This window comes from Anarrhichthys ocellatus, unplaced genomic scaffold (assembly GCF_004355925.1).
Source record: "Anarrhichthys ocellatus isolate YVR2014 unplaced genomic scaffold, GSC_Weel_1.0 scaffold4, whole genome shotgun sequence".
Classification (NCBI taxonomy): domain Eukaryota; kingdom Metazoa; phylum Chordata; class Actinopteri; order Perciformes; family Anarhichadidae; genus Anarrhichthys; species Anarrhichthys ocellatus.
In genome coordinates, this window is record NW_022280034.1 from 12,396,794 (window position 1) to 12,415,028 (window position 18,235).

The 18,235-nt window shown below is 44.8% G+C and overlaps 1 protein-coding gene and 3 non-coding genes across 18 annotated transcripts in view; 2 read left to right on the plus strand and 2 right to left on the minus strand.

The window, feature by feature from the left end:
- The window catches only part of rhbdf1b (rhomboid 5 homolog 1b (Drosophila)), a 32,669-nt gene extending 19,136 nt beyond the window's left edge, over nt 1-13,533 (plus strand). For 11 of the 15 annotated variants that reach the window (XM_031843103.1, XM_031843094.1, XM_031843104.1 and 8 more), the window contains 19 exons: nt 961-1,109; nt 1,320-1,453; nt 1,761-1,907; nt 6,505-6,721; nt 7,223-7,429; nt 7,809-7,931; nt 8,141-8,283; nt 8,380-8,634; nt 8,758-8,869; nt 9,007-9,081; nt 9,293-9,454; nt 9,790-9,890; nt 10,051-10,114; nt 10,300-10,394; nt 10,842-10,917; nt 11,296-11,396; nt 11,554-11,707; nt 11,817-12,040; nt 12,398-13,533. In XM_031843103.1, coding sequence (XP_031698963.1) covers nt 996-1,109; nt 1,320-1,453; nt 1,761-1,907; nt 6,505-6,721; nt 7,223-7,429; nt 7,809-7,931; nt 8,141-8,283; nt 8,380-8,634; nt 8,758-8,869; nt 9,007-9,081; nt 9,293-9,454; nt 9,790-9,890; nt 10,051-10,114; nt 10,300-10,394; nt 10,842-10,917; nt 11,296-11,396; nt 11,554-11,707; nt 11,817-12,040; nt 12,398-12,593 — 2,700 coding nt within the window. In that variant the 5' untranslated portion in view covers nt 961-995 and the 3' untranslated portion in view covers nt 12,594-13,533. Of the gene's footprint in view, nt 1-960; nt 1,110-1,319; nt 4,038-6,504; nt 6,722-7,222; nt 7,430-7,808; nt 7,932-8,140; nt 8,284-8,379; nt 8,635-8,757; nt 8,870-9,006; nt 9,082-9,292; nt 9,455-9,789; nt 9,891-10,050; nt 10,115-10,299; nt 10,395-10,841; nt 10,918-11,295; nt 11,397-11,553; nt 11,708-11,816; nt 12,041-12,397 lie in introns of those variants that run through there. The other 4 variants (XM_031843105.1, XM_031843106.1, XM_031843107.1 and 1 more) reach the window with 4 other exon arrangements.
- trnai-uau (transfer RNA isoleucine (anticodon UAU)) lies at nt 436-526 on the plus strand. The gene is given in 2 exon segments: nt 436-473; nt 491-526. It is a non-coding gene; the product is annotated as a tRNA-Ile (tRNA).
- On the minus strand, nt 11,070-11,163 carry trnai-uau (transfer RNA isoleucine (anticodon UAU)). Its single transcript has 2 exons — nt 11,126-11,163; nt 11,070-11,105 (listed from the first exon to the last, which is right to left on the minus strand). It is a non-coding gene; the product is annotated as a tRNA-Ile (tRNA).
- A 56-nt stretch (nt 13,534-13,589) lies between the features above and the next one.
- On the minus strand, nt 13,590-13,683 carry trnai-uau (transfer RNA isoleucine (anticodon UAU)). Its single transcript has 2 exons — nt 13,646-13,683; nt 13,590-13,625 (listed from the first exon to the last, which is right to left on the minus strand). It is a non-coding gene; the product is annotated as a tRNA-Ile (tRNA).
- Nucleotides 13,684-18,235: the final 4,552 nt, after the last annotated feature.

Sequence of the window (18,235 nt, forward strand, 5' to 3'; positions counted from 1 at the left end):
CCTTTAGTGTGTGGCACCAGTGACACAGTGAGCAGCAGGAAGGTGCTGAGGCTCTGAGTTCGTGCTTCACCTGACCAGCTCAGCAGCTTCACAATACACAACCCCACGGGAAAAGGAATGATTATTGTTTGTGTTGGCACTTCATATTAAAAATGGCCACTGAAAACTGCCTCATCTGCACTGGTCGGCTCACCAGCTTTTACAAAGATGGACAGATGTCTCGTTTATACTTCCGCTGAAACAGTTTAGCAGGAAGATCCCTTAACTCATCAGCAAGTAACAGCATCCCTCAGTTCTGTCTGTCTCTCTCTGTTCATTGAGGCCCTATGTGTGTGTGTGTGTGTGTGTGTCAGAAGACAACCCTGATTTTGAGAATCCTGACGCCATCTTGTGGTGTTGAAGCTGCACTTGTGCACTAAATTTCCATCAAACAAGGCTCCAGTGGCGCAATCGGTCAGCGCTCGGTACTTATATGACAGTTCACCAAGTAATGCCGAGGTTGTGAGTTCAAGCCTCACCTGGAGCACAGATGTTTTAACCTAAACTCTCCATCACAGGAGATAGTCTGTGACACATGCTGACCATCTGTGGGAGATTATTATAGATTAATCATTCTGCTAAATCCACATTCATCAGCTCATGCTGTGAAACACCACCGAGACCTGCGACACTGATGCAGGTTATTTAGAGAAGATGCTGAGAACGACAGCAGACTAGTGGCTTTAAACATTCGGGTTAAGCAGTTTGTTTATTCGGGCATTTTGCCTCCACACTGGATCCCTCTGAGCCCACAACGGGGAGATGTGGATTACAGTCTGTCCACTGTCTGTAATTACTCAACAAAGCTGGTCAGTTTTTGGCTTTTGATGGTTGCTTTCGCCTGTCATGTGTCTGTGACCGTATTTTGACTGTGTGCGCGTGTTGCTCTACAAACCCAATTATTTTGTTTGTGCTTTCTAGCTGGCAGGCGTAGGGGTGGGGGAGGCCTAGCGAGCATGGCTGAGCCGGGATGCAGGAACAGCAGCCTGCAGAGGAAAAAGCCGCCATGGCTCAAACTGGACATTCCCACCATCCGGCTGACACCGGACGACACGCCCACACTCACCCAGGTAAAAACAAGTCGGAACAGTAGCTCTGCATTTAGAGTAGTAGTTTAGACGAGTAGAGGAGACTACTCCGCCAAATTTGAGGTGTAAATTTGAGGTTTTTATTATAAAAGTTAATTCTCAGACACTTTAGTTTGACATAACATCAAATCCACACAACTTGGCACAGAGGGCATCATCGATCTGTGTGTGTGTTTTGTCTGTGTGTTGCAGCCGGTAAGACGGCTGCGCAGTGTCAGCATGCCAGGCGAAAACCCTCAGACGTGCATCGCTGCCTTGGAAACTTCCAACAACTACCTCAGACCTCCTCTGGAGAGATTGCCTTCCTTCACACAGTCTATGAAGAGGTTAGACACACACACACACACACACACACACACGCACACTCTTCTTTCCTCTCTGCTCACTTCCTCTGGCTGCTAATTTCTTATGGCTTCAGCCTGTCCTATACTTTCTTCTCCACTAATAAATCTTTAACGAAACTAATTTAAGCTGCAGCCTCCTTTCTGATTTAACACAAATTAATCTTGCTCTCTTTTCTTCTCTCTTGTCCTCCTTTTTCTCTCATGTTGCTTTCTTCTTCCTTCGTTCTTTGGCTTCCCCCCCCCCACTGCCTCCCTGTCCTCCTCTCCACACACTGCAATGTGCATGAAGTGGGAAAAGGGTGCGCTTTGAGCGGGTCAACACAGTTCCCCCAAAGGGCCAGAGGGAGCCCAGGAGGGAGTCAACCGCCCGAAGGCGGTCCTGCATCCCCAAGATACTGACCCGACGGCGTTCATCTATACCCAAACAGATCATCAGGTACAGGACAAGGTGGAGCAGGGAGGGACAGAGCTGATGACAGCAGTTTAAAGGTGTCCGGTTTTGGCACTGAAGTTTCTATTTAAAACAGTATATTGGACGGCAATATTGACCAAATGCTTTGAGGCAGACTGAGTGCTGTGCCGGTCATTTAAACCCACAGTACTTTCATTTAAATTCTAGTAAAGAGCCAAAAGTTTCCAAAGAAATGAATGTGAGCTTTATTTTTGAGAATGTGTGTATGATAATATACAAGCAATACAAGCATACAATATACAAACAATCTAGAATAGTTTGATTTGATGGAAGGAATGGTGCACTCATAAGTAATAATTAATATTTCAGTATAACCATCATACTGCTTAAATAACATTGTAAATGTACTTAAGCACTTTGATGGTTTTATTGACTGAGTTTTGCACAAAAATCCCATTAGCCCCTCTTTGTGCCACAGATGTAAGGCCGTGAACAAAGTCTATGACACATAAGCTCTCACACACACACACACACCCACACAAACACGGTGTATCAGTATCAGTCCAGGTGGCACACAGGACCACATGGTTTGAGGCAAACAAAATAACACAATTACTCATACAGGCTATCTGTGCGCCTCACGCAGCATGTTGGCCACATCAAAGCGCTAAATTGAATGCAAATGTTTGAACACGGGGGCCAAGACTAAAACCTAGATACACTGTGTTCAAAGGAGCGTCTTAATGTCTCAACTTTATCATGCCAAGGTTTACTAGCCGTGTGTGTGAGAGTGTGAGAGAGACACTGAATTAATGCGTTTCATGTTTATGAGAGAATTAATGGGATTTAGAGAAAGTTTGCGTGTGTGTGCGGAGGTTAGCGGAGGTACCTCGTCCTCAAAAGATTGCACAAATACCAGATAAATCATTACTCTTCAAACATGTTATGTCAGTGGGGGATTTGCTGCAAACGTTTGCTTGTAGAGTAACTAGGACACCCTGAGGTTTGTTGATCCGGCAGACAAGAGGAGAAAAAGCTCTTTATGAGTAATTATCATTTTAAGGAGCCATTCATTTTCACAGTTAATCATTTATCTCAATCACACTGATGCTCGTAATGATAGGTGTTTAAACTTAAGCGTGTCCCTCGCTTCATTTGGCGTCTTTTAAGTGCTGACACAAATATATCGCTGCAAAGCAAAGGTGGGGTTCAAGCTAAACCCTTTGCGGTGCTGCTGCTCTGGCGTATGAGTGTGTATGTTTGCGTGTGTCATGTTCAGGCATGTCCCAGTGCCCTCCCTCCGTCTCTCCTCCCTCCTAGTATGTGTGATGTCCCGTCCTTCTTCTCTCTCCCTCCTTCTAATCTTCCATTTCCTGTGGAGTGCTGGTGTGGAACTGGTGTTTAGACACACTCCTGCGAAACAAGGCAGAGAAAAGAGAGAGGACGGCCTCACTGATAGTGATCGTTTGGGCTCTGAATGCAGGGGGGGGGGGGGGGGGGGAGGAAGGAAGTATTCAGCTTGACAAGGACCAGAGCCGCTGTCTTCTCTGCCCAGTAGGTCACATCCTTTTAACGCGAACCCTCGAGGAGGGATACTGGGAGGCCCGCCAGCCTACTGACACATTCGCACACTCTCTCGCACACACACAAGACATGTTGTGGTGTGCGCTGGGGACACAAGGTCTGACAATCCAAGATCCTCCCGCTCATCAGTGCGCTGAGTGAGCGAGCCCAGCTGGTGGAAAACTGGAAGTCCTCTTTAGGGCGCTCATCGTATAGGGATCAGATTCCCGTCTGACTGAGGAGATCAACGCAAGCTTTTCCTCTAACCTTTGATTGACCGGGAGCTCACTGGGCCAGGGACGGGGATGTTACCCAGAGTCTGGACATGTGGTGATCATCCTCTCTTTGCGTAACAGCGAGTGTTACAAGGTACTGCTGGCCTGAATATTAGGAAATCCCCTCATGGAACATTATATGTGTGATCCCTGGAGGATCAGTTTGCATTCAGCGGATCAGGGTTTAATGCGGGTCTAAGGGTAAGTGAGGACAGTATGTTAGGGATGCTGGCGATGGAGGATATGCAGCTCCACAGTCCCTGCCCCCCTCAGGTATGACCCAGACCCCAAACCCCTCCTGGAGCTCTCTGGACAGGTGAGTGTGCGGCGCTTTGAGGCACTTTGGCTTGTGGATGTAAATGTTGAACAAAGCCCCTGTTGATGTAGTTAATTTATTGTGGAGGGATTAAGGTTTTCTTAAAATAAAGTATATGATTTAGCTGAGACTGGCAGCTCATAATCTAATAGCTTTTAGTCTTATGTTTTAAGTTTTACTGAACTGTAATAACTGTGATGTCTTTTTTATGAGTCTGGAAGGTAGTATTTGGATAATTAGGAATAGTTTGACATTTCAGGAATATGAGAGTTAAATGAGAAGAATGACACTGCTGAACATGAACAAAACAGCAGTACCACAGTGTACAAATACCCTAAAAGTAAAAGTCCCGCATTTAAAATGTCGCCAAAGTAAAGCTACATGTTAGCATTCGCAGTATTAGCAGCAAAATGTACCTTAAATAATCACAAGCAGCCCTTGGCCCCTATCATTGCTACATTCTACTGTGTATTTCTGTATATGTTATAAGTGTTGGAGCTGGTCAAGGTGGATGTCATTTTGACTACCTCATATATTGGTAGTGATAGGATAATAGATAAAAATTCATATTGTTTTGCATTAATTTTGTTGTGTTATACCTGAAACCGCAAAGTAATAGGAATTATAGCCATTAGGTAAATTAAGTTAGCCTCTGAAATTAAACTGGAGTTGAAGTATAAAGATGCGTTTGGAAGTTCATCAAATTTGTTTTTAACGATAGTTCTTCAATAAATGTTGTTAGTAGCGTTCCACCATTGTCTAAAAACATACTACAGTGTTTCATTAAAATGATACAGATGGTATTGGGATTTATCGAATCCGAAAACTTAATAACTATCATCAACGTTCATATTTATCCTTATAAGTTTTACCCCTTGGCCTTTTCCCCCTGATGAAATGAATGCTGTCTAAGCCTATAATTACGCTACAGTAGATCGCTGCTTCATTTGCACCAGCCCTACCTTGAGGATATACAAGCTAATTGATGTGGCTTGACATTACATTTAATCTTTGATGGGTGACGGATTTGTGCTGTCGTCAGCCAGTCGTGAATTCTTTATTTATGGTTTTTGTGTGGGTGAATAAGACATGCACGCTTGTCGGTGCATGTGCGCACAAAGACAAATACCTGCTTATCTAAACAAACACACACAAACAAATGTCAGAGAGTTTGCGTCGCGTTTTAACGTCAGTAGTGGATGTTCAGTTCATCTTGATTGCTATCTGTATTTTACAAAGGTTCTATTTTCATATTTCTCTCCAGTCAGAGGCCCAGTCTGACTTCAATCTTTCTAAAACATTCCTCTCAGGGAGGACAACAATCAGGGCGGCGCCACCCCCTCCCTGCCCCTGTGCAGCCTTAAAAGGCTTCCCCAGCTGGCGTCTTTCTCGACGATGAGGGCTGAGTGTTTATTACAGAGTGTTCTGCTCTCCAAACAGTTTCCCCTATGTGGCCTCCCCCCTCTCTGTCGGTTAAAAAGCAGCCTGTCACGCAGGCACTGTTTCACGGGGGGAACACATGAAATGAGAAGCCACAATCAGTTCATGAACTGCAGGACTGTCAGGCAACATCTGCTTCTTCAGCGCCGACTGAGCGGAAAGCAGTCGTGTGAGAATCAAGACAGTATTCAGGCTCTCTAAGCTGGACGGGCAGCGTCCATGTAATCAAACATGCACACGTACACAAAGAGAGAGAAAGATTGAAAGAAATGCTAAAAGGGAGCTGAATCAATGACGATTTGTCCGTCTGATATGTTGCACAAGAGACCCTGGATTAAGAAGCTGACCTGCCGCCGTTGATGGCGGCCCAAGTTTAACTTGATTTGTCATCCAATCACTCGACTGTCATCCACAATAAAGTTTAAGATTAATTTGGTAGATCTGCCCCACGTAGTCCCCAAGTAGCTCAAACTATTTTTTTATTAACCATATTAAACTGTGCATTTTGGCTATATATTTATAGTGTTCAAGGTTCCAAAGAAAAAGTGTAAGGTCTCACATCTGAAGATGCTCTGTCTCTTCATCATTACAGACAAGAAAGCAATCAACAAATGAACCAATTAAGCCGTCAATTAATCCCCAACAACCAGCTGCAATCAATCAAGTAATCATCATATTGTTCCGCTACTCAGGAGGGATGTACGGCTCAATCTGTCGAAGAATACTTAGTGTGTGTGTGTGTGTGTGTGTGTGTGTGTGTCAGGATTCTCTGAAGGCGAAAACAGAAATTGTAGAAAAATATGAAAGTTCATCTCAGCCCGTTGTCATGATTTACAGAAGTAACTAGCGGCAGTGTTGTTGCCTTGGAGCAGTAAAATGGTACGACATTATTTTATTCTTTAATACCTGAGTTGTATAAAAGAGCTCCAGTGAAAGTCAGAAGTTTGTTTAATTTCCCACTTGCCATTCCTACATCAGAATATTCACGTTTCACTCATTTGCTAACCACAATCCCTCCTCTCCCCAGGGGTACGGCTGACTGGTTTGGCGTGAGCAAAGACAGCGACAGCACCCAGCGATGGAGGAGGAAGAGCCTGCAGCACTGCAGCCACCTGTACGGGGGTCTGAAGCCGCAGGTGATGAGGGAGATGGAGCTACACAGCCAGGACAACATCTCCCTGGCCAGCACTGAGACCCCTCCTCCCCTCTACCTCCCCCCCCACCACCACTATGGCATGCAGAGGGTAGGGCAGCGTAGGGCAGCGCCGGGGGCCCGCTAGAGGCACAGAGGACGAGATGGGACAATCATTCACCTTTTCTGCCTCACTCTTTCACTTTAAGTTTTTACGTCACATTAGATCTTCGGCGCTTGCTTTACCTCTTTGCTTTGCAATCTTGCCTTGGGTTCAGTTGATGGCTTTTTCACACATTAAGAGATTTTTAGAGTGCAGATGTTTTTATATATTTAAATTCCCAACAATAGGCATTAACAACTACTGTTGCACTGGTAGTATTAATAATGACTTCTGCAATCTGATTAAAGCAACTAGAAACTTTCATTTAGTGTCTTAAAAAAAGCTTCTTTCCATAACCTGGAACATCAATCTAACCCTAGTTTAGATGTGTGTTATCCCTGCTTTTCATTTTTACGTCGCTGTGTGTCTATTGTTGTTCGTGGCTTTTGACAATAGGAGTGTAAAAAAAACACACTGTGGTGAACCAACACAGTGTGTGTGTGTGTGCAGATCGTAGACCCCCTGGCTCGGGGCCGTGCCTTCCGCATGGTGGAAGAGGTGGATGGCTTCAGTGTCCCGCAAACTCCCATCACGCCAGGCACCGCCTCCCTCTGCTCCTTTTCCAGCTCCCGCTCCGCCCTCAACTGGTTGCCGCGACGACGCAAACGGGAGTCTGTCGCGGTCATGAGTCTCAAGGCCGCTGCAGCTTTGATGAAGGTGTTTGTTCATTCTTTCTTCATGCAGTAGTTTTGCCCCCGAATAGTCTGTGCTTTGCAAAATCTGTGCTTGGCACTTTTCAAAACTACCTTTAGCTCTTGTTGTTCTGAAATGAAGATTACTTCTATTTTTCATGTGTATTTTTGCACATTGGGACCAGCTATACCTGAGCAATACATACCGTTATAGGCAAACAGCAGTAGATTACTTTCTTTAGTCTCAAACAGACCGTGAGATTGATCTCAGTAACAAGCCTCGCACAGTGAGGGTATCTGAGGGTTTCTGGGTCTCACTAACAGATGGTCCAGAACATCATTGCACATCAGTCGATGTTATTGACAGCAATGATGTGTGTGTGGGTGTGATTCTGTTTCGTCAGGGCCGGACATTCGCTGACAGCACTGCCGGGCGATGTCGCCGGAGGAGTTTCATGCCCCCTAGTTTCCTTGAAGAGGACACCGTAGACTTCACTGATGATCTGGACACTTCCTTCTTCACCAGAGTGAGCAGCGGACACACTTCCACACAATGCCAGGATAACATTCAAATTAACAATAATTGCAAGTAATCATCCACACTTTTGCTTGAAGCAATCAATGAGGAGCCATTCTGGGTTTTTTAGAGGCAAAACACAATATATATTCTATTTTTTATGTATTGTCTCTTGCCGTTTCAGGATCCATTGCACTGACTTGGTTTTTATCTTTGCAGGACGGTCTGCAGGATGAGTTGTACAGCTATGCAGACGAAGTTTTCGAGACACCGTCGGAGGCCGACCTCAAAGAGCTGGATGAGAGCGAGCTCACAGGGAGTGCGCTGGATAAGAACGAACTGGAGAGGAGTCACCTCATGCTGTGGGTTTCTATTTTTACGGTTTTATTTACATGCACACATTACCTGTGGCATGCTGCAGGGGAGACAAACTCCACTTTGCCTCTTCCTCATTCCAGGCCCTTGGAGAGAGGATGGCGAAAGGCAAAAGATGGCTCTCTGGTCCAAGCTAAGGTGCGTCTGAAACAGGAAGTGGTGAGCCTCAGCAGCAATCAGCAGCGGGGACAAAGGATCGTGGTTCCCGTTAAGAAGCTGTTTGCCAGAGAGAAGAGGCCCTACGGGCTCGGCATGGTCGGCCGTCTCACAAACCGGACGTACCGCAAGCGCATTGACAGCTTTGTCAAGAGGCAGATTGAGGACATGGGCGATCACAGGTAAGACAGCTGGTTCCATCGTTCCGTGAGAGGATGACTGTCCTCTGATGTGAAATGAAATGGAGTTGTTGCCGATGTCACCAGATAATGGAGAGCCTGAACTGTCCTCCTGTCCTCCCATAGGCCTTTTTTCACTTACTGGATCACATGTGTCCATTTGCTCATCACCATTCTGGCTGTCACCATCTACGGCATTGCCCCTGTGGGCTTCTCACAACATGAAACCGTCGACTCTGTAAGGATATTTTACAGCCTTTATTATGATTCGATCGCTATACTGTCTGTGAATAAATGTCTTGAATTTCCACTGGAAATCTATGAATGAGCAATATTCATAAGACGGTACTGTTTTTTTTTTCTTCTTTTTTCAAGGTGTTGAGAAACAAGGGAGTTTATGAAAACGTTAAGTTTGTGCAACAACAAAACTTCTGGGTGGGTCCAAGCTCAGTAAGTTTGTTTGTCTTCTTTTTTTCTGATTGCGCTTCACTCAGCTCTTAAGTGTGGTGGTCGACATGGGAAAAGCTCCAGTCTATTAAGCTCAAATTCTTTAGATCTCTGATCCTGCCAGTGGTACTTAACATGGGGTGCTTTTGCAGTTTCAAGGGGCAGAGTAGCTCAAGATCCACAACTTCACCGGGCTGTAATGTCACCCCTGCAGGAGGCGCTCATCCACCTGGGAGCCAAGTTTTCCCCGTGCATGCGTCAAGACCCAGAAATCCAGAAACTGATCCAGGAGAAGAGAGCGAGAGAGAGGGAGTCGGGCTGCTGCGTGAGGAACGATCGCTCCGGCTGCCTGCAGACGTTACAAGAGGAGTGTTCGGTCAGTGAAACCAAACACAGGCATTTCACTCATATTACATCATGTCACTCTGTCTATTGCATGTACTGGATTTAAGATGTACCAAATTGATTTCGAGATTGATTTAGATATAAAGTAAACGAAACTTTACAGGTGTGTAGGTGACATCAAAATTAAGGTCGAGTTCGAAGATGGGTGGGGTCCGAGCAAGGGGGGTGGAAGTAGGAGGGTAGAAAGTGGGAAAGGGGCCTTTGGTCCGATTTGGCGCCGTGGCTCATGTGATCCCATCACAAGATGGTCTCTGTTGTTAGCAATGATTTCTCTCCCTCTGTCTGTCTGCTCGTCCTCTGCTGCAGAGCACCCTGGCAGTGTTTGTGAAGTGGCCTCAGCACCCCAGTGCTCCCTATCTGAATGGTACACTCCGCCAACATGGTGCAGTCTGCCATCAGGACCCCAGGTAACTCCACCAAAAGCCTTTATGATCCTCGTGTGTTCACAGAGTACACATTTAGTCACCGCTGTCGCAGGGGTCATTGTTCAGCCAGCTGACTGTCATGTAAATACCGAACAGAACACTGTTATTAATTCCTCTTTAACTTTTGCTCTTGATTTTGTAGAATTTGTCTGGAACCAGCCTCAGTTTCACCTCACGAGTGGCCGGATGACATCTCCAGGTGGCCGGTGAGTCCGTTCACATGTTAACAGTTCAAGCATCTAAGTTCATCATTTCCTTGTTAGCCATTGTCTTAAGAGCAAAAGTGAGTAAAAGAGTTTCACACACTGAGGTCTGAATGCAGAACTTTCTTCTACGCACACATGACGACTCGATGGCTAGATTTAATGTCTCCCGTGCTCGTGATCTGTAGGTTTGTACGCGGTACAACTCTGGGAATCACACCAACCTCCCCCACATTGACTGCACCATCACAGGCCGGCCCTGCTGCATCGGAACCAAAGGACGGTGAGGAGCAACATCACCGAACGCCACACGAGTACCACTAGCATACATTTTCTAAATCACCAGTAATTTAGTATTAAAGCTGCTGCATATGTGTCCGTATTAATTATCTTCAAAGTGGGCTATTTTCATACTTAAATGTTAAATATTTAGGATTAGTAGTTCCTTAAAAACGGCGTCGCTTATTGACTCATCGCTCTCTTAAATAATATAGAAAATCTAAAGCATGTTGGACCTTTTTAACTAACTAGATCATGTTAACTTCAGAAGAATAGGACATGAGAACGCTGTATGTAGAAAGTATAGTTTCATTGCAGGATCAAAGCTGTTTTTGGATCAGATTCAATTGAAAATTAAAACACGGACGTATTCATCTACTTTTAACATCCTGAAACTTGGCCATTTCTTTCTGCGAGTGATTGCTGATGAAGCTAATGTTTCATGTTGTAGATGTGAAATCACTTCAAGAGAGTATTGTGACTTCATGCACGGCTACTTCCACGAGGAGGCTACCCTCTGCTCACAGGTAGGACGAACAGATGTTCATTTCATATCCTCAGGTCAGTGTGACTGATCACCAACTCTACAACAGCTGCTATATTTGCTATGAGCAAAGGCTTTTACATCCCAGCCACGATATAAAAGGGATTCTGATCTGTTACAGACATTTGAAACACATGCTCCAGGTGAGGCTCGAACTCACAACCTCGGCATTGCTCTGCAGGTTACTGTCTTATAAGTACCACGCGCTGACCGATTGCGCCACTGGAGCCTATGAAATACATGATTTGAAAGCAGTTTGGAGTTAATTCGACCCTCATATTCCTCCACAGGGCAGCAATGGATCTTCGGGCTGACTGATGGCACTTTCAGTCCTGACTGTTCTTTTCACTCTCTCTTCCAGGTGGCGTGCATGGATGATGTGTGTGGTTTGCTGCCTTTCCTCAACCCGGAGATTCCAGACCAGTTCTCCCGACTCTGGCTGTCTCTCTTTCTTCATGCTGGGTAACTGAACTTTTAAATTTGTTTGCACATATCACAATAGGCCTCAGGATTCAAAGGTCAGAGGTGCTCTTTAAGAGTGAAATAGAACTGCTTTATCAGTTAAACCAGTGAATTGTAAGATGTTGGTGGTTTTAGTCTGTCTCGTCTGTGTCTGTAGGATCCTGCACTGCCTGGTGTCAGTGTTTTTCCAGATGACGGTGTTGAGGGACATTGAGAAGCTGGCTGGCTGGCTGAGGATCTCCATCATCTACATGCTCAGCGGCATCACTGGCAACCTGGCCTCGGCCATCTTCCTGCCCTACAGGGCGGAGGTACAGTGTCTCCCTCACAACCTAATGTCAACAAGCTGCTGCATCTGAGACCACTTTGAGTTTAAAAAAGAAAAAGCTTTGTCAAAGACCTGTTTCCTCTCTCTCTCAGGTGGGTCCTGCAGGCAGCCAGTTTGGCATCCTGGCCTGTCTGTTTGTGGAGCTGTTTCAGAGCTGGCAGATCCTCGAGCGACCGTGGCGAGCTTTCGCCAAGCTGCTGGCCATCTCAGTCTTCTTCTTCTCCTTCGGTTTGCTTCCATGGATCGACAACTTTGCCCACATCTGCGGATTTGTCTCAGGATTCTTCCTGTCCTTCGCCTTCCTGCCGTACATCAGGTAGATGAAGAGAGATCTCAAAGAATTAGTCGATGGGAAATGAATGGCACTGTTATATTTGTGCGGTAAATATGAAGTTAGAGCCTGCAGCCGGTTAGCCTTTAGACTGGGAGCAGTAGGAAACAGCTAGCCTGGCTCCTTCCAAAGAAGGAACCATTAGTCTACATTTCTATGAGTCTTGCCTGAGGTTTCAAAAGTCCTGGATGAGCTTGCCACTCTCTTAGTTAATGTTACTGGATTTTGTTGTCTCAGTTCTTTTACTTTGCGCAATGACAATGAAGGTGAATCTAATCAGATGTGTTTAATGGGACTTTTGACTCCATTCTGAGACGAATAACGCAGGTTTCTTCTCTTCAGCTTTGGGCAAACTGACATGTACCGGAAGCGGGTCCAGATCTGCGTCTTCCTGCTGGTCTTCATCGGTCTGCTCTCCACCCTGGCCGTCCTCTTCTACGTCTACCCTGTGAAGTGTGACTGGTGCGAGTTCCTGACCTGCATCCCGATCACGGACAAGTTCTGCGAGAAGTACGACCTGAACGCTCACCTCCTCTGAACATCAGCCCGAGAGGTAAATGTCAGCTGGACTGTTTCTGGACGTGCGCTGACGTTGGACGGGTCTCAACGTCTCTTAACTGCTGGATGTTGATGAGGTTGAAAGCTGGATGTTGAGCTGCAGGTGCAAATTGCGACACTTCTCCTGGAATAACGAGCAGGCCTTTCTGGATGTCACATGGATGTATTTGTTTCACTGCTTGGAAAGGTGCAGCAGACCCATCATGAACAAAGGCTATGCACGAAAGCCTTCACACGCATGGGAACAAAACTATCAGTGTGAAGTTGACTGAAAAGGACTAACGATTGATTCCATGTGTCGTTGATCTCTAGCTGGGCTAATCAATGACCAGTCACACTGGAAGAGAGCTACAAAGACAAGTATTTCCTGCCAAATTATTTACCTCTCTGGACTAAACAACACCGCTTAGTGGCCAAAAGGAACAGTACAACTTGACACAGCTGCAAAGGATGAGCAGAGGATTTTTGTTTTGTACTTTTTTACTGATGCCCAAACAGTGTTGTCCATTTACTGGATGTGCTTCGATTTGAAACTTAGCCAAGAAATGAGACTATAAAAGGTGCCTTATAGACACAAAACCACACACATGATGTCTTTTTGTGCCACGTATCAGATTGTGTCAGCAGTCACACAATCTGACCAAACTATGACTATATGTTTTTACTTCAGTATTTGGTGGCTGAATTGGCACTTGTTTTTTACCACACTGGAAACTTTAGTTTCCACCACAGCCTTTAACACATTTCAATCACGAATGGATTGTTGTTGTTTTTTTATACTCACCGTGTGTTACATCCCTAAATAACTCACTTGTGTGTTGTTAATCTGCTCCATTGTGAATAGATGATACTGAGGTGAATTTGTGTTTTTAAAGGTGGTGGCGTTTTAGCTACCTGACAATAAACACAACAAGATAAAGTGTCAAGCTCTTTTTTTTCATGACTGCGCCGACATTCAGTTAAAGTTCAACTTTGCTGCTCCAGGTGAGGCTCGAACTCACAACCTCGGCATTACTCTGCAGAATACTGTCTTATAAGTACCGCGCGCTGACCGATTGCGCCACCGGAGCCTGCAAACCCACAGTCATCTGCCATAATGGAACCCTACAAAGCATCAGGTCAACATCTGTTCAGGAAGCAGAGACAGCAGCTGGGAGTCTTCCACATGTCAGGACCTGCTGCCGGGTGCTTACGCAGTTTGCACCTGGATGCCAGTAGGCGTTGCTGTTGCTGTGACTAACGCAGGAGGTGGCATCAGTTCGTCACCAGTCATGGCAGCTGTTTTATTATATCGCTTTTTTGGTCAGTTACTGGTTGCCTAGTGTTGGGAGATAACAGCCATAGAGATGTCTGCCTTCTCTCTAATATATTGGAACTAGATGGCACTGGTCTCGTGGTGCTCAGAGCAGCAGAAGAATACATGAGAGAATATCACCAGCAATGTCTCTTTTACACAGATAACATGACCCGGTTAATCTAGATAATCCCCGCCCCTTATTGTGAGCAGTTTAATGTAGGGACTCATTTTCTTCTACAGAACTGCACCCACCAACCTTATCACAGCACAGAAAGAAGCGTGCATCTCCTCATGGACGAGAGAGAAAGGTCTTTGGATTGTCTTTAGTAACCTGGTCATTATTTCTGTAAAGAGACATTGCTGTTGATTTGAGAATCACAAGCCTAGAGCCATTTAGTCCCGTTATATCGGAGAGAAGGCAGAGAGCTCTACGGCCGATATCTCCAACACAGATTGATAAATAGCACTCCAGGTAAGTGGAAAAATATACTTTTGATTTTGGGCTGAACTGTCCCTTTAATCTCTGTTAGAACATTATAACATAATTTTAACTCTCATGCTAATCCTTAGGTTTGCTGAAATGTCAAATTAAGTCCTATTTAGAATGACTATACAACCATGTAAAATATGGAGGCACCGGTACCGTAATAGCGCGAACAGACACGCATCAAAAATTCAAACAGCAGTTGGTTACCTGAGCACTGAAATGCTGTCGGACCGTGTCGCGTGTCGCCTCCTGGGCTCCGTAGTTTTACCCAACAGTAGTTTATTAATTCAGAGTAACTCTCTGAAGAACACATCTGTTTACTGCGACAGACTGATAGTCACGATATTGCCATGAGCTGGTAAGTCCTGATAACTACACTGCTTCTTCGAATGGCTAAATGACTCAAACAAAAAACAAAGACTACAGGCCCGGGCCTCTTTAAGCTCTCTGCCAAAATTTCACAATGAAACCATGTATCCTACTGAACATACTTACTCATGTCATTCGGTTTACAGAACAGGTTACTTTGTATTATTCAGGAGATTAGAACCAAACTGTTTCTCATGCATTGGGGAAAATAGTCTGTTGATATAAACAAAAGTTACAAACTTATTGTCTCATAAAGAATAACTATAGAGCAGAACTTTATGTGAAGTATAACTTAAACAAAAGACAAAGATCTTTATGTACAGAGTTATGCTCAGGAACATTACCATTCGCCCCGGAGAGATTTCATTTTTAATTTTTTTTGGTGTCTTACAAACCCATGAGGGTTGGACACGTTATGTGCATGACACCACAATAAAGATATCAATCTATCTTTCTACTCTGCTGTAGCATTTGTAAGCACTGTGGACAGCAGTACCAACTACCGCTATTAAACTAGCAATGTACATAACTGCGAATGTCACTCTGCCCCTGCCTCTCTTCCATGACCTGAGGATTCAGTTCAAACAAAGACAAGAAAAAAGGAAGCAGGCTCGTTGTGTATCGTGGTTGCCCACTAGATGGCAACCCAGCACCAATAACTCTCAGGTTGGACACGACTGCTGCTGATTGGCGGCATAAAGCTTGAATTACTGCGACATTGCTGGGCCTTTCTTTTGGGATCCGAGAGTCATTAATTCAAGCAGGAGGTTTATTAGCGTGCAGAACTCTTGTCGGTGCTCCCTGTGCGCCGTGCCACCGCTCATTCTGCGCTTCTCTCCCTTTTTCCTCTTTGTGCACAGGCACACACACACACACGTGCACGCACACATGATTGCTCTGGCATTCATTAAGTCTCGTCTGTAATTGAGTCTAGATAAGTCGGTACTTATGTTGGAGAGGAGCTCTGAGAGCACAAAGACAGACAATACTGATCTGCATGGAAGATACAACAGCAGAACTTATCTTATTTGCACTTAGTGCTGCATAAAGTTGTCATTTATTAATTGTCTAATCTCTTCAAAAGGCCATACTTGCCCCCTTCCTTCTACACGGCGAGGTCAGAGGTCAGATACACTCAAAATATTTAATGAGAATACAGTAATTAAAGAAACACTGCAGAGAGAGAGAGTGATGGAGACCTTTGCCACGGCCAGCCAGTGTTATCGATTGTCAAACCTATTTGACATTTTGCTCATGGGGTTATTTGAGGGCAGAGGGAATTTCTTTGCGGTGACCTTTTTTTTTTATGAAGTCTTGTCAATCGTGTGTGCTGAAGCCTGCGCTGACATTTTACTGACCGAGGTGACAAATCAAGAAGAGAAACGATTTTTTTTTCAGGAAAAGTTTGACATTGTGGGAAACACACTTATTGACTTTCTTTCGGAGAGTTCAATGAGAGGATCATCAATCTGCTCTGCTGTAACAGCCCAGTTTACCCCATCTATTTAAAGATTACCAGTTACTTTGTAGGTTGAATGAGTACTAGATTAGATAAACTGATATACTAGCTTTACATTATAAGTTTGAATGTCATAGATTTTGCAAAAGTGAACTGCAGCCACTGAGCCGTGGCCTGTAAGGGCCCGCTGGGGACGATGTGTTTGACTCGGTCCTGTTGAGCCCTGAAGCCCCTCCCCTGCTACTGCACAGAGCGCTATTGCTTTTTTATTCAAAGTGTATTAATATCGAATGTGTTGCGTCTCCAAATTGCACCAACTTCGACATGGCATGTCCTTGGGTGACCATCAATACACTAGCCAACATCGGAGCAGCCACGCAGCCCGTGTGAGCGATGCACATTGGCTCTGTGAGATTCAAGATCTCGCCAGTGTTGCCGGATCAGATTGACAGTTTCCAGCCCAATCACAACTTAAAACTAGTCTAATTCTAAAAAACCTCAACCAGAAACATGTTAAAACTGTAAAACCATTACATGTGCAATATCAAACACCTCATGAGCATATACAAACCTTAATATCTGCACCAAATAACCAAAGATGAAATGTTAGATGACAAAAATATAGCAACCCAGAGAGCAGTCAAACAACTGAATACACAAATTCCCATGTCAACGATGACAATGACTTCCAAGAACAATTTTTTAAATCTTTTAACAGTATATTCACATCATACCAGTAACATTACTACAGTTTCAATGTCTATATCTGTAGAATATGTCACAGATTGAAAAAGTAAGTATGTACTTTTACTTATTACTCAACACTTCCTGTTTCCATTTCAAAATGAATGTTTTTCCTGTGGACAGAATCCTTTCATTGGTTAACGTAAGGCTTTTATTTTGAAATATTTGTACAGTGTTATGGAAAATGAGTTGCACAGCTCCATGCATTATTGAAGTACCGGCTTTTAACTGATGATTATTATTATTATTTACAAAGTGAGCACACGCTTCCTAACCCTCTTCTGTATAAATAACATTATGACAAGCAAACTCTAGGTAAAGAAGGGCTGGCAGTAGCAGAGTTGTGGACACCACACACATGTAAGCCCCTGCAGTTAAGCGAGGGAGCTGTCACGCGTTGCGCAGGCAGGCAGTGTGGCCCAGGTGTTACAAAAGCACTAATAGCAATTTTAGCATTTATTTGGAGTTGTGTGTCTAGCAACCTGATGAATGTAAGTCCAATATTCCCTCTCTGTAAGCTCTGTGTTTGGTCTCCACCAGCTCCAGACGGAAATGTCGCCCCGATCCGTTCCAGCTGCTCGATCCGTTCTGCGCATGTGCGGGACCGCCTACCCAGAATGCCTGGGGGGGAAGACCCGGCCCTACTCTGCTCTACTCTGATTTCCAATATTGGCAATATTACAAAAAAAAAGAGGGATAATCGAGAATATTTTTGCTGAAAATGTTACAAGAGCAGTGAGAGTGAACCAAAACAGTAAACTTGCTACAATGCTCTGCACAGCTGAGAGAATCTGCACTCAGGTGATAATCCTCTGTGGGTTTTGTCACTTTGCACCGACCCTTTCGCATCATCATTTGATATAGTGTTCCAATAGAAATATCACTCATAGCAGCGTTAAGCAAGATCTATATGTTATAGATTACACATACAGCACTATGTGATCTAATATTCTCTGGCGCCCTCCTCTTTTCTTTGTCACCATAAAAGCTGCTGGAGCAGTTAATAGTGACAAATTAATGACCCTGCCAACATACAGACCCTGACAAATCATCTCAGGACTTCTTATTCTGTCATCTACTGGGTGCTCGGCCTAATAGAGGCAGCACGCGAAGCCATTAGACCCCCTCCCCCCACTCACAGCCACCCCCATCCCCTGCAGCCTCCTCATAGGAAATTATCTCTCCCCTCCAATCCCACCTTCCACCCCCCTCCCACACACACACACGCACTTACACACACGCACACGCACACACACACACACACAC